This window comes from Tasmannia lanceolata, unplaced genomic scaffold, assembly GCF_043159265.1.
Source record: "Tasmannia lanceolata isolate RefF3 unplaced genomic scaffold, GAP_Taslan_0.1 ptg000005l, whole genome shotgun sequence".
In the NCBI taxonomy this organism is placed as follows: domain Eukaryota; kingdom Viridiplantae; phylum Streptophyta; class Magnoliopsida; order Canellales; family Winteraceae; genus Tasmannia; species Tasmannia lanceolata.
Genome location: NW_027518682.1, coordinates 789,362 through 804,609, shown reverse-complemented (window position 1 = coordinate 804,609; position 15,248 = coordinate 789,362). Strand labels below are relative to the sequence as shown.

The window sequence follows — 15,248 nt, the reverse complement described above, 5'->3', positions numbered from 1 at the left end:
CATTGCCATTCAAAAAAACATAGAGAGAGGCCTTAATGAATTAACCTAGACCAGGCAAACGGGCAGGGCCGGGCCAGGTTTGACCTGGCCCATACGGGTCCGGTCAAACGGCCTGGGCCAAAATGACCCGGAAACTTTTACGGGTCACTAAGCTTGGACCTGCACCCTCACCCGTCGACCCGCGGGTCACCCGGAGTTTTGACATATTTTTTAAGATTTTTTTTTGTTTGTACAGGGATTTGCTAGCCACCTTTGCCAACCATTTATGTTGACTGTTTGAGAGATTTGTCTTATTGTGACTGCAAAGATTGTCAGAAGTACGATTTGTGAAAAGGTGGCTAGCATTAAATAATAACAATAAATAATAATCATGGGTACTAAGTTTTAAGTGAGAAATTAGGGAAAAATGGAAGCAAAGAAACTACTTAGAAAAAGCAAATTTTTTGACAATTACGGAAAAAAAAGACCAAAAAGGTGACAAAATAAAACCTTTTACACTTCTCTACGGGCACCCGCGGGTCCACCCGGCCCAGCCCAGTTTTGACTGGCCGAGCGGACCTGCGGGTCAATTTCAAACAGGTCACTGATTGGTGACTCGGACTGTAATTTACGGGCGGACCAGTTGGACATGCGGGTCCGGGTCACTTTTTGCCAGGTCTAAATTAACCATCCAAAAGGTAGAGAGTATCTATTAATTTAAGTCATTGTCATTAAAAAAACATAGAGAGAGGCCTTAATAAATTAACCATCCAAATGGTAGAGAGGGAGAGCTTCACGGCTGTTTTTTTTTTTTTTGGGTAAGACAGGATTTAACATCCGATCTCCAGGTTGAAGAACACAAAGCCTTGACCATTGAGCTAGAGGCTCAATCTTCACGGGTCGTTCCAAATGCTTATTAAGAAAAGGGACATGATATAGTCGCTCATTTTTCTTACTTGGGCTACCTGCTTGTAGTGTAAAGGCATAGTCATAAATACAAGAGGGGCTGGCCCTGAGAAGAAAAGTGGCTACTTATATGGTTCAGTATTTTTCCAAAATAGTTCCGTACGCCTCACTTCATGAGATGATCCAGACCGTTCATTTGTTGGGCCTCAACATAAATAGTTTTTACCCTAAATATCATTTCTTAAGATGTTCCTAACTCTTCCATCTATTGAGCTTTCCATAGTTACCCACGGAACAAATTAAAAGAGGCTAATGTATAATTTCCCTCCCACAAAAACTCTCAAGTGTCCTATTAGGACAGGAATTTGTTAGTCACTAGGGTTCAATATCTTTCTTTCAGACAAGCTCGTCTTTTATGGATGGGGCTAAATTACAAGAACAGCACAAGTAGGACTGATGGGGTAAAAAGAACCAGCCCAACCAACAAGGAGCTGAAACATGGCACTTGAAGGGCTCAAAGAAAGCTACGACAAAAGGGTAATTTCACCACCTGGACCCTTCTAGAAACAGCGAAACTGCCTCAAAGATAAACTTGGAAAGAGAGAGATATTCTACGAAACGAGGCTAATCGAGCCGGGGGTTTATTTTATGGTTGGATAGGCTTCCTATCCTCAGTTCATGTTGAGATTAGCCCCGATGTAGTGAACTGCCCCGATGTCTCTGGAGCTCATCAGGGTTAAATTAATCCTTGGATCAGTTTACTGTCCCCAGTTCTGTGTTAAGAACAGCCCTAATGGGTGGGGTAAGCTATACAAGCAGTTAGCCCATCAGAGGTTTATTCAAGAAACAATTATTCTCATTAGCCAATCACAGCTTATCCCCCTGTAGAATAGCCCAATTTGTTTTGCAGATTTCGAATTGGATTCTGTATGACTGGAATCTCTTGGAACCAACATGGAATTTAGAAAAAAGGCCCCACTCAGAGTTGTGCCCGAATTTGTCTCCTTCATAAACCGAGCACGTAGGAGGTGAACGTAATAGCTCAACTATTTTAAGCTTAGTGAGGACATGGGTAACGAGTAATGGGGCGGGCCTCTGCCTTGGATTCGGTTTATTGGTATTTGTCAAGATCAGGTAAAGAAGGTTATAAAAGAAATATAAGGTTTGGAAAAAGGAGGCAAGGAGCAGAGATTTCTAGGCAAATTTTTGGGGCTCGGTATCCACACTCCCTTGTTTCAAGCTTGACGCCTCACAAGAGGGGCAAAAATTATAGTAATTTTATTTTCAATCGCATCCAAATGGCTAATAAAAGATGCTAAAGATCAAGAACTTATGCTTATCTGATGACGATGTTCTTAAAAACATTTGGCCAAACTTGTAAGCTTGGGTCGGTCCGGTCACATAGAGGTGAGACCCAAATAGCTTAACAACCACTATATTTTTAACATCCACCAGGGGGATGCTAAAATATGTTGAAAATATCATGATCGGATCATCCAAGGCCCTCGATTAGTCAAGCACCTTGGTTTAGGGTTGGCCATGCAAAGATAAATCGTTGATATTTGTAGTCCTTTCGTCAACGCTTGGGATGTCTGTTCGGTACTGTGTGAGATCCCTCAATGCCGTGATCAGCTCATAAATATGGATGAGTGGCCCAAACAACCGTCACGAGAACCAAAATAGCAATAAGTTTGTCAGTTTCTGAAAACAGACGGGGTCATTTTTGTCATTAAATGGTTACTGCTGCATTCCGTCACGAGAACCACACTGCCTGTTCTTTGTTGGCGGTGTCTTTCCAACGACCTTCTACTTCTCCTTGGCTCTGCAGCTCTAACAGTGATGGCGGGGTATGTGCCCTTAGATAGGGCACCCTTTCGACCTTCCCCGACCTCAAACTTGTCTTCTCCGACCCTTTCCCTCCCACTAAAACCCTCTCTCCTATCCATTCCCTCTCCCAAAATCCCTTTCCAAAACCCTAAGACCCTCACCTTCGTCTTCGCTCCCGCTCCCAGATTTCTTCGACATCGCTCGCGTGCCCTAGAATCCGACTCTCCTTACCCTACAGATCAGGTAATACCGATCTTTTCCTACTATCCTGGATTTCCAGAAGAAATTTCGAAAGAAAAAATATGCAAGTGAAGCTGATTTTTTCTTTTTTCTTCTTCTATAATTAGGGTTTGGAGAAGCCTACCTCTGTCAAGAGCTTTGAGGAATGGGATTCCTTGACGGCTAAATTCGCTGGAGCTGCGAATCTGCCCTTCCTGTTACTTCAACTTCCTCAGATCATTCTCAACGCTCGCAATCTTTTGGCGGGAAACAATTCCGCTCTTTTTGCAGTTCCATGGCTGGTGCGTAATTTCTATTTCTTCTTCTTTTTCTTTTTAGTATCAATTTACAGTTTCTAATGGAAAAATTTACGCGATTCACAGGGTATGCTGACCGGTTTGCTAGGGAACATTTCTCTGCTTTCTTACTTTGCGAAGAAGAGAGAGACAGAGGCCATTATCGTTCAGACGCTCGGAGTCCTATCAAATTATGCTGTGATAGTGCAGCTCGCAATGGCGCAAGCCATGCCTCTCCCTCAATTTATTGTGACTTCGGTGATAGTGGCTTGTGGTCTCATTCTCAATTTTCTGAATTACTTTAATTTTCTTCACTCGGGAATCTGGCAGTTTTGGGAAGATTTTATTACTATTGGAGGCCTCTCTGCTCTTCCTCAGGTTAATCCGTAATTTTTTTTCAAGTCGTGATCGCATTTTGGCAGTGGTAGTTTCTGAATTTTGTGGTGTTGTTTTATCTCTGATTGGATTGCAGGTTATGTGGTCGACATTTGTTCCTTATATTCCGAATAGCATCTTGCCTGGGGTAATTGCTTTCTCTGTGGCACTTGTGGCTGTTGTTATGGTAAGTTTGATAGTTACTCCTGCTTTTAATCGCATTGTTTGCTCATGTCTGTTTAATCAGTTATGCTAGTTGCATTTTGATTTAATGGATTACGTTGGTATCAAGCCTCATGACTGGATTGGATGTAAAATCACATCCTCAAGATTATGATTTACATGTCCAGGATTACCCATGAAAGAAGATCACATCCTCAAGATTATGATTCCATATGAACCTTCACTTGTTACCATCATTTTTCCCAGCCATTCGACCCATATTAGAAAATCGGTATCTACTATGTTAGTTTCTTTGCTTGGGTGTATTTCCAAATTATATTTGGGAATTATGAAATCATTTCCCCACTCTCTGGTGTTTCTGTAGTTGACTTCAGGGTGGCTCTGGAGCAATGATAACCGCCTAGTTGATTTTGAAATGGTCTCGCTCATAGAGTTTGTCTACATGTTTGAGAGCAAAGAAATGGTTGGATCTAGAAGAATATCATAAACATTTTAACAAAGCTCAGCAAGGAGATTTTTGGGTCCTACTCCTAGAGAAAACGCTGATTTAATTCTAGGTTTTGTGGATGATTGGCAGGCATCTTGTGGTATGGGAACTGGGAAGAGCGTATATACATTCCTTATGGAAGATTATTGTAAAAATGTAACTAAATTTAGAAAAGTAATACAATGAGAATGTTTTAGCTTCAACACTCCTGAAGCCTAGCTGTAAATATTTAGGTAATCTACAAGGAGAACCTGCTTCTTGTGCCTGTGCTGAAGTTGTCCTCAAAGGCCAGTGGGGATATAAGAGAGCTAATTTATGCTCGTCTGTCCATGTTTTCATACTGAAATAGCACCATGTGCTCACGAATACAAGGATGTAGGCAATTTGAGTAGTTCTTTTTTGCCACAAATCATGCAAATTGGATGGAAATGGCAGATTCAAGTCTCGAAGTAGCATCTCAGCCATTATATCTATGATCTATCTAGTGATTGGAAGCCATGCTGGTCCACTCAAACTAGGTAAAAGATGCCTGAATTATTATTTCTTTCTTATATCCTTTTTTTTCTTGGGAGATGCATTTCCTCCTAGAAAAGCATGGTTAACTGTTTTTCATCGGCCACATCTGCACAGATGGTCATTTGGAGCGATGATAATTGCAACATACAGTTTGCTACTTGTTAGTGAAGCTCATTTTGGGTGTCCTGTGAGGGGGCATGAGTTACAAAGATGTAGTGTATAACATGAACATGTTGGTTACGCTAACTGTGCAAGGAATAGCAGATCCATTGCATCAAGAATCTGAATGGGGTTCCTAGAGTGAATCAGTCCACCGATATCACAACACATGAATTTAATTTCAACTTGTTAATTATGAGTGTGAAAAGCATATCTCATTCGTTCCACATATACAATTCAAGTATATACAATAGGATGAGACAGATGCCGTTATAATGGGTGAATGCACTAAAAATAGCCCAAATGCTCATAAAGTAAAGATAAGTAAGATAGCACTTTTCAAACTGTTGCAAAAGTCTATGGGAAAAGTGTGAAAAATGCTATAATAAGATCCCATTACAATTATCTTTTTTTTTTGGAATTCACAGTGAGCTTATTTTTCCAATAGGTTTGCCTGCCTTTAGTACCTCATGAAGTTTTCCAAAGGAAGGAAGCGCCATTCATATTATTGAGTAGTTCATAAGATCACTGCCCAAGATCTTCTCTTCAAATTAGAGTTACAAATATACTATATCTGTTATTGAATCATAAGGATCAATAGAATATGGTGTATTCTATTGATCCTTGATATATCCTTTTTATCTGAAAAAGGGGCATATTTTTCAGTGTTGCTAACTGTATCAAAGCCCCAATTGTCAATAGCTTGGGAAAGGTCCAGTTGATGTCATATTCATAACTAAAAAGCCCGTGTGAGGCTCAAAATATTCCAATCAAACTTAAATTTTTTTAGGATGACAGCTTCTATGTGCAATTGTATGCTATTATTATCCTTATGTGTTGGAAAGGGCAGTAAGGACCATAGTTGCCAGAGTAGAAAGCAACTGAGAGAAGAGATGTGGGAAGCAACGGCATTAGAAAAGAGAAAATGAGGGAAGCAAAAAGCTCTAAAGAAAGTCAAGAGAAAATGTGTGCTAAGCGTCTTTGAATGTCAATATGAAGTGTGTAAGAGGCCTCATGTACATAGAAAGAGTGGGTTGTAGTAGGTTAGAGAGGAAGGCTTAACATATATAAAGATTACAAACAGAAAAGAAGTGCGCGACTAATTAGAATTACACGTTGTAGGAATTAAAGTTTCACATGTTTTATTCACATATATTTAATACTATGTTTTTAGAAAAAGATCCACATAATTTTTATTTGAAACTTAAGATCAGTTTTCAAGTTTTAGATGCACTATATATTTTTTTGAACAGCTAAATGCACTATTTTTTAAATACATTTTTTTTAGCATTATCAAAAAGAGAAAATATTCATTTAGGAAAAAATAATCACCTAAATACGAAGTGCACTCAATTAAAGGGAAACACACAGGAAACATATGGGAAGCATGCTTCCCCTAAATTTGGCTAGTGAGAAGAACGTAGCTTCCAAAGTGAGCTTCCCATCCAACTAGGAAATTTCCGGTGACTATGGTAATGGCTATAGATATATGTTCCTAATGTCCTTAATTGAGGCTTGCACTGATCGTGTGTTGGGGGCTTGTATGAGCAGCAATGATTTTGGGTACAAATCAATTAGGAAAATGCATTAGGAAAATGAGGTTTTTGTTGCTAGGGGGGTAGGTATGGGATGACTTGCCATTGTGTAAGGGTTGGGCTTCCTTGGCTTCAAATTTTAATACTTACTCAAGGTTAAGGTGGAAATCAAAGAGAAAAATATTCTTTTGGCAACATAGATGATCTAGATAAACATTTTGCTGAGCATTTCAATTGATTTTATGAGAAGGGCAACCTCTGCCTCCTTTGTATTTCTTCTTCTTTAATATCAATTATCTTTTCAAAAAAAATTAAATTGTGATATCCTTTTTATATGAAGCCGTCATGTACTTTTCAGTTTTGTTATCTGTGGATCAGAGCCCCTTTTGTCAATAGTCTGGAAAGGTCCAGTTTATCTCCTGTTCAAAACTAAAAGGCTCTGTTAGAAGCTCAGAATATTCCAGTCGAACTCAACTTTTTTTAGGATGCCAGCTTCTATGTGCAATTGAATGCTATTCTTATCCTCATGTGGTGGAAAGGACCCCAAGGACTATGGATCTATGTTCCTAATGTTCTAAATTGAGGCTTGCACAGATGGTGTGGTGGTGGCCTGTACGAGGAGCGGTGATTTTTGGGTACAGATCAATAAGGAAAATGAGGATTTTGTTGTTAGGGGGTAGGTATGGGATGGCTTGCCATTGTGTAAGGACCGGGCTTCTTGGCTTCAAATGTTAAAACTCATTCTAGGTTAAGGTGAATGTTAGAAGATTAGGATGAGAGGAGAATATGGAGAAGAGTGAGGGAGAAGATGAGGAGTCTTCACTAAGGAGTCCTCCCATGTAAATGATGTATATAGAGGCCCCAACCTTGTACAAAACTACTAAGTCTACAATACCCTCCACACATACACATAACACCTAAACTACTCTTACATACTCTTCAACACTCCCCCTCAAACTGGAGTGTATATACTATGGAACTCCAGCTTAGTACAAAGAAAACTATAATACCCATACAATCAACTATAAAACCCATACAACAAAAAAAGGATAATCATCTCATGCAAACAGCCAGCTTGGTACAACACTCCCCCGCAAGTTGGTGTGGTGAATACATAGTGAAATACATAACAAAAAAGGGACAACGGCCACAACAAGTACCACAGTGAGATCAACGGCCACCAAAACAATGAGACTTCCTATAGGAAGTTTCTTTATAGTTTTTCCAGCCAATTTGCCACTTTTGCAGGGATTTTGTAAAGCGACAGGAAGTAGATATGCAGATTTGCTAATGTTGACTTAATGAGAGTGATTCTTCCAAAAGGCTAATTTCCTTTCCATCCTTTTCACTGGGTCCCAAAGGAATGCGCAAGTGACTCCATGACCCAAAGGAAGACCAAGATAGGTGATGGCCAAGTCCTCCTTCCTACATCCCAATGCAGCCGCGTGTTGTGACACCTCATCATTCTGCATGTTAATACCCCCGCTAGTAGACTCTTAGAGAGGTCGACTTTTTGCCCTGATGCCATCTCAGATCATCTTAAAACACTTTTGAGGTTTCTTACCTCTTTGACACTCTCCTTTAGAAACACAAGGTACTCGGAGAAGGTCTAGACACACCCTCTATGGCCAAAAAGTGTTCCAGTTGATTTGAACTAAATTTCATTGACTTAAAGTTGTTGCTGCTACATGGATGGGTTCGGATACAGACTTCGGAGAAGGTCTGGACACACCCTCTATGGCCAAAAAGTGTTCCAGTTGATTGAACTAAATTTCATTGACTTATAGTTGTTGCTGCTACATGGATGGGTTCAGATACAGACTTCGTCACTTCGGAGATGCTCCCAATCCGTTGCGACTACTTAATTTTGATGGACTCAGCGGGAGAAACCTGGAGGATGCAAGTCTTAATGCATTTCTAATTATGATACAATAGTTTGGTGTGATTCTATCTGGAATTTGCTGGCTCAACAGTTGCTGTGGTGGGGAAATTGGAAGTCCTTTGGATTGAACCCAATATTTATTCTATATTGGGGCCCGTGCTTCCATTTTGGATTGAAGGGAATTGACTTGATATCATTATACGGATCTCATCCGTGTTCGTTTGGCATCTCATCCATTCTTCTGGTCCTGTTTTTTATTTTTCTTTTTTTTACTCTCTCTAGCTCCAATGAGGTCAAAATCTCCCATATCCATCAATAATTTTGGTGAAGATTAAATGATGGGCTTCTGTGCCTCGAAGTTGGCACAAAGACGAGAAAGTGGGCCCTAGTTTTTGGTTGAGACAATGGAACCCACCTGTGTATTGTGCCAGCCAGTCCTGAAATGAAAACTGGTGAGTCCCCTTGTTTCGGCTTGTGTAATCCATGGGCTTATGAATTCTAAAACACAGTTCAAGGAAAGGTTCCAAGCTTTGTAGTCTAGCAACAGCACAAGTTATCGTGCTAATCAGGTTCCTTTCATGGCTTCTCTATCATCTATTGTTTAATCATTCTGGAGGATATGAAGTGAATCATTTATGATATTAGCTTAGATCGTCTAACTAATATTTGGATTTCTGTTTCTCTCTCTTCAACTGTATCATCTTGTTCTGCATCTTTGAGCCTGCTTGGGTCCTCCTTAATTGTAAAGCCACTAAGACTTGCAGGCACGAACAGGGCAACTTCCAGAGAAAGGAGTCAAATTTGTTGTGTCAACATCAGGATGGACTGCCACTCTACTCTTCATGTGGATGCCAGTTTCACAGATGGTATGCATGGATATATGCCCTGGTTTTGAAATTTCAAACAGTTCCATTATCATTGGACCTTATGCTAATAAATGAGTTTTTGTTCAGTGGACAAGTTTTCTCAATCCTGAGAACATCAAAGGCTTATCACCTTTCTCAATGGTTCTTGCCGTGATGGGAAATGGTCTTATGATTCCACGCGCACTTTTTATTCGCGATCTCATGTGGTATTTCCTCTTTTCTCTCACCAGTTACCTTTGCCACTGCAGGTAACTAAAAGTTATTTTAACCACGTATTTTTCTGAAGAATGCAAAGTTATATTATTTTCTAATTTTGAAAACAACAACCCATTCGATAACAACCATACCAGATTCTGTAAAAAGAAACACATTGGAGTTATTCAGGTATCCTAGTCTTTTTGTATTTTTTTTGCAGAGGATTTGTGCCCTTCAAAATGTAGGATGTTTGGAAAGTGCTGCTCGAAATATTAGATGGAATGAATTGTGCTTAATTTCATGATTTTGTAAAATGCAATATCCGAATATTTTTATTGGGTTTCATGGGCAGTTGTCAAAACTCATGTTTCTGCTTGTTCTGAAATGGTCTTGTGGAAACATGTATTATCCTTAGTGTCCTGAAATGTCTTCCATCCAGTTTTCATGACAGTTTCCTGAAATGTCTTGTGGAAACATGTAGTATCCTTAGTGTTATCCTTCGGGTCTTTGCTCACAAGTTATCCTTGCCACTGAAGGTAACTAAAGGTTAGTTTTAACTTTTAACCACCTACTTTTCTGAGAAATGGAAAGCCTTGTTATTTTCTAATGTTGAAAACAAGATTTCATTCTATAGCAACTACACCGGGTTCTGTAATATGAACATCAAAGTTAGCTGGATATACTATTCTTTTTATCTTTCTTGTTTTTAATATGACTTGTGCCTTTCTCTAAAATGTAGGATGCATGGAGAATGCAGCTGCAAATACTAGGCTGAATTAGTCATGCTTAGTTTTGCTAGTTTTTGAGTTGCAATTTCTGAATTTTTCTGGAGTAGTAACAAAAGTGGTACTTGCTACTTCACTAGATTTTCTAAACCCCATCTGCACAAATGACAATGCCACTCTTCTGCACAAATGACAGAAGCACTGGAATCATTTTTAGGTTGAGGTCCATTTTCATTTCCATTTACTTCAGCTAGACATTTAAAACCTGGAGAAAATATAACTGCTGGAATCAAGATGTGGCTATCTTCAGCTTGAGATAGATTACTCAATGATTTAAGAAAAGAGCTGCTATCAAAATTAGGGCCGTCAATGGATCTAGATGATCCAATGGTGCCAAACTATACAAACATCAACGAACAAGATTTGGGAACAACAGCTGGATCCGACTGTGTCCATTGTATCCATATCCCATGGTCTGAAATTATATCGGATCGTGACTCAAACATAGCCACAAAAACTGATGGAGCGCCCCAGCTCTGAATGGAGGGTGCCAATGTACAAAAAGATCATTCATATTTCCATTCATTTATGTATATTAATGAGGGGTGTTTTCGTAACAGTAAAAAACCCTGTTCAAAACCACCACATTTTATTTTCCCACTTTTCATTTTGATGGTGAATCCCCTCCCTCTCGAGTTTCTTCCCTCCGACCTTCCCTAACCGAAAGCTCTAATCTTGTACAATGTAAGTAGGACTGTAGGAGTGTATGACCTAGGACACTCCGATAGACGTTCTGATTTGAAATCGATCGTGACCTAGACTCAGAAAGTAAAATCCGAAAAGCACTCCAAAAAGGGCCCAGCCGATAAGGGATCTAAAGTCTAAACTGATCGTGAGCAAGATGTAGGTGGATCTGATTCAAAGTGGATCCATTGACACCCCTAATCAAAATAATGTCCCATTTTCATCTAATTTTACAAAAAAGAAGGATATTGTTAATTCTTCTTTTCAAATTTCTTGGCATTGCATGACAATACAATCTAAAAGAGATGCTAACACTCAGAAGGTTAATCCTTATAATTTGGGTTCCAGGTTCACTGGTTCCACGTGGGCGTCTATTCTGTATGGATGGGGTAACCTAATATGCATGTACTGGTATGCTACTCTTATTTTCATGGCTACATCTTCAAGGTTATCTCCTGACAAATTCCTTTGAGCTTTTCTGTTAGTATGATTCTAAACATTGCTCTGTCCTTCCAGTTTCAACAGTATTAGCAGGGAATTCTTCTTCGCAGCAACGCTCGGCTTGTTTACATGGATAGGTTTGCTCCTTTTTTATAATGACCATTTAAAACATCTGGAAATGCTTAACAATACTATTATACTCAGAAAACTTTACTAGTATCAGCATCTACTATTTTGGGTCCATCCTAGAGTAATTTTGACTTACCAATATTGATGATTATTTTTAATTTGAAATGGATTTGAGAAAATAGTGGTACTGATTTGTAATTTAAAATATTAACCACTTGTGCTTATCCTTTATTTAATCAATAGAAGTTATTTATTTTTTGAATGGTTCAATGGAAGCTTTTTATTAGCCATGTAAAAATCTTTTATTTGAATGGTTCACTTGTGCTTTTTATAAGCCATGTAAAGTGGAAACTCTAACTGTGATGACTTTCTCATTTAAATTTTAATTAATGAAAGTTTTGAAAACCGACAACCTGTGTTCATGGTGAATATGGGCTTCCCTGCATTTGTCTCTTGGGTTTGGCAGTTCTATTTTAGACTTTCGGTTCTTGCTAGTCTCCAATTTATCATGTATAAGTAAAAGTTGTTAGAACAAAAAGTATTTTCATCAGATGTGATATTAAAAGTAATTATAGAATGGACCATGGTTTTTTCCTTCCTGTTGTTTAAATTTATGTCTTCTTTGACTATAAATGCCTTAAAATGATCCTTGTTTAGAGTAGACAGTGATTGGCATCAAATTTATTTATTTTTTTGAATGGCGACATCAAATTTTGTTGGTAGCACTTGTTTGATATTATCTTTTCAAAATGTACCATATGTTCTTGTGGTAGAGGGGTATTAGCAGGGAAATATCTGTTGACTGTTATGATCATGGGAAGAACTGCAAATACTGGCCTCTGTGATAGTCACGATACAAACAGATTATTGTTATAGCTGTTCCTGAAGAACTTAGCATTTTTCTTTCATGAAAATGTAGCAAATTGGGCAATAACCTGTAAATTATGTTGATGGAAAACAATTTTTTTTTTTTTTGAATAATGATGGAAAACAATATTGTGATTGGATTGTTTGTTGCTCTAATAGGAATGACTCTGTGGAGAGACACCAAAGTTTATGGATACAGTTCTCCGCTGAGATCTTTGAAGGAGTTGGTTTTTGGAGCATGATTTATCTGAATTACTGCTGATGCAAAATTTATCATCAAAGTCCAATTGACTGATGGATCTTGTTCTCAGGCTGCAATAGGAATAATGAGACCATCGCTTGTTGTCAGCTATATTGTAGCACCAATATTGCTCCTGGGCAAGCTACAAAAGGCCAACTGAGGATATAAATTGAATGTTGAATAAGATGATTGCACGAAATTGTATTTGTTTTCCTTTGATTGGGAAAGTTGAAGCCACAAGCACAATTGACAGAATAACTTAAGAGAACTCAATCTATTACCTGTTGTTTCCACGGATAACCATAAAATATCCCTTTTATTTTATGCGCAAGTGTATTTTCAGAGCCAGTTGGTCAGATTTTTATTAATGCTCTTCATTTAATCATCAATCTCCTAACTACACAAAGATCAGTTCCAAGTTCTTGACTTCTGTCGTACATTGTCCTTTTGTCAACACCTAGATGGGTATGATTAATCGAAGTTAAAGAATCTGTATATTCTTTGCTTATTCAGCTATAATTAGTCGCTAATTGGGTGTGCATATATTTGTTGTCTTGTGAGTTTTGAGTGGGGCAGACATGGTGAATAAGTTCAACTGATTTCGGACAGCATATGGTATTGAAATAAGATAGCAGGTTATAGATTTGCAATATCCGAATCAAATGTAAATTTTTTTCAAGGGCTGCTTAAGGAAAATATGCATTTTACATGCCATCCCAACGGACGAAACCTTGTTGATGTGATTCATTTTCCTATTGATACATGAGATTTAATTATTTAGTTGAAACTGAAGTGTGTTTAGATTCCAATGAAAAATGAATTTTGACCCAAGTGAAAGTGGAAATTGAAGTGTGTTTCGATAGAACCACTTAATTACAGAGATATAGAATTTCTCTTCATTGATATGTGTTAACTAACCAACTTCTCCGCTGTTGGAGAAAGGCGTTATTTATCTTTTATACTTTAACACTCCCCCGCACGTGTGGCCTACTTGGCAAACACGTGGCACATGTGGTCCCACTTTGGGCCGACCATCGAATGTGGGTTTTTGCTATCCGGGAGGTTTGAACTTGAGACCTTTGGCTCAGATACCATGTTAACTAACCAACTTCTCCAACAGCTTAAGGCGTTATTTATCTTTTATACTTTAACAATATGGATTTGAGGGCTAACTATTTTTCAAACTCTTCAATACAGAAACTACATCAAGAAAAACTTGAAATGTTGTACTAGGAATTTACAACACAGAAGCTATGATAAGAAATATCCTTACACACTTATTTTCTATAGTTTCAAAACTACAATTATTATAGTATTATGTATAATGATGGTTATGGTTATGGAGATGCTTATGGTATTGGTAACAGAGACACTGTTCTTTTTTAACCTGAATTTTTTTTTTCTTCATGAGGGGACCCATCTTCACTTGAATATTTCTTGATCATCATCACTCAGTGAATAATCGATTGTGGAAACATCCATCCTTGCAGAGGCCTGCTTCACCCACTTCACCACCTTCTCTGCCTCCCTACTCACCTTTTCCTCCTCCTTCAATGCTTTCTTCAGCATCTGCTTCTTGTCTTTGAGTGAAAAAGTGCCCAAATCTGATAGGATTGCATCATTCTTTTCCCAATCTCCAATGTCAAGATCAAAACCCATGTCCCTATTTTCCTTGCTTTTCTTTCTGGGCACCTTTTTTGGCGAGCACCAAAAGCAGCAGATCTGTCTGGGAGGGGAAGAAGCTTCCCAAGATGAAGAAGAAGAACCCGAAGGCGACGAAGCTGAGCCAGTTCTTGATTTTGAATTCTGACCCTTGGCGTGATTCAAAATCTCATTTTCCTTATTAGAAGATGAATGTGGGCTTCTTTTACCTTGGTCAGAGATCTTTAACTCTCCCCTCTGAGAAAGAATTTCAGGCTTCATGGATTCTACTGAAAGAAATTGAGATTGGAAATCGGTTTCCTCATCAGGGGATGAAGTGGGTGCTTTCTTAAACTGATTTAAGCTGTTGGACATCGTTGTCTTTTCTTGAGTGAGAGATGGAGGGGGGTTTTTGAGCTTGGGATTTGCTCCTGGAAATGATTTGAGCTTGAGAAATCTGGTTTCAAGAGCAGTGGGCAGAACAGAATCTGAAACATGACAGGAATTGAGAGCTGCAATCTGCTCAAGAGCATAGAGATCAGTAGCTTGAGATATGATATCTTCAACAGCCGAATCGTTGCTTTCGGGTGAGGAAAGATATGGAAAATCGGCCATGAGAGAGAGAGAGAGAGAGAGAGAGATGCCTTTCTACCTGCGTTTGGTCTACAACGGTTACATCATCTATAAGGCTTGGGATTTCTGACCGTTGGAAAGGGGAGCCTTTTGCTTTCTCGGCTCCACCGATGAGAGAATTTTTTGTTGAACGACAGGATACTTGTCACACCTCATTTCTAAGTCACTTATTAGTCATTGAAAATAAGGGTGTCAATTTTAGCTCGGGGCTCGAAAAAAGCTCGGCTCGAGCTCGGCTCGAATCCTTAACGAGCCGAGCCCAAGTTACGCCAGGCTCGGCTCGGCTCGTTAATGCTCGTAATGTCAACATAATTGCAAAAATGCCGTATGTAATGTCATCAAGGTACTCGTAATGTCAACATCTGCAAAAATGCCGTATTAATGTCAACATCATCTGCAAAA

The 15,248-nt window shown here is 38.9% G+C and overlaps 2 protein-coding genes across 3 annotated transcripts; one reads left to right on the top strand and one right to left on the bottom strand.

The window, feature by feature from the left end:
* The first annotated feature begins 2,546 nt into the window (after positions 1-2,546).
* Positions 2,547-12,896, top strand: LOC143876990 (maltose excess protein 1-like, chloroplastic). Of its 2 annotated transcripts, none has more exons than XM_077378685.1 (9): positions 2,547-2,955; positions 3,060-3,233; positions 3,315-3,605; positions 3,700-3,789; positions 9,129-9,230; positions 9,318-9,478; positions 11,243-11,305; positions 11,411-11,472; positions 12,491-12,896. In XM_077378685.1, exons 1-9 carry the CDS (start codon positions 2,725-2,727, stop codon positions 12,571-12,573), a joined length of 1,257 nt encoding a protein of 418 aa, XP_077234800.1. In that variant the 5' UTR covers positions 2,547-2,724; the 3' UTR covers positions 12,574-12,896. The 2 variants fall into 2 exon arrangements, with proteins under 2 accessions (XP_077234800.1, XP_077234801.1); XM_077378686.1 differs by having other exon boundaries at positions 2,550-2,955; positions 9,318-9,436.
* Positions 12,897-13,773: 877 nt separating this feature from the next.
* Positions 13,774-14,958, bottom strand: LOC143876439 (uncharacterized). The gene has a single exon (XM_077378135.1). The coding sequence runs from the start codon at positions 14,826-14,828 to the stop codon at positions 13,995-13,997; it is 834 nt and encodes a 277-aa protein (XP_077234250.1). The 5' UTR covers positions 14,829-14,958; the 3' UTR covers positions 13,774-13,994.
* Between the last annotated feature and the right edge of the window lie 290 nt (positions 14,959-15,248).

Coding starts and splice junctions, on each gene's coding strand:
- LOC143876990 (XM_077378685.1), top strand. CDS start 2,725: ATGGCGGGGTATGTGCCCTTAGATAGGGCACCCTTTCGACCTTCCCCG. Junction 3,790..9,128: donor CACTTGTGGCTGTTGTTATG/GTAAGTTTGATA, acceptor TAAGACTTGCAG/GCACGAACAGGGCAACTTCC. Junction 9,231..9,317: donor GGATGCCAGTTTCACAGATG/GTATGCATGGAT, acceptor GTTTTTGTTCAG/TGGACAAGTTTTCTCAATCC.
- LOC143876439 (XM_077378135.1), bottom strand. CDS start 14,828: ATGGCCGATTTTCCATATCTTTCCTCACCCGAAAGCAACGATTCGGCT.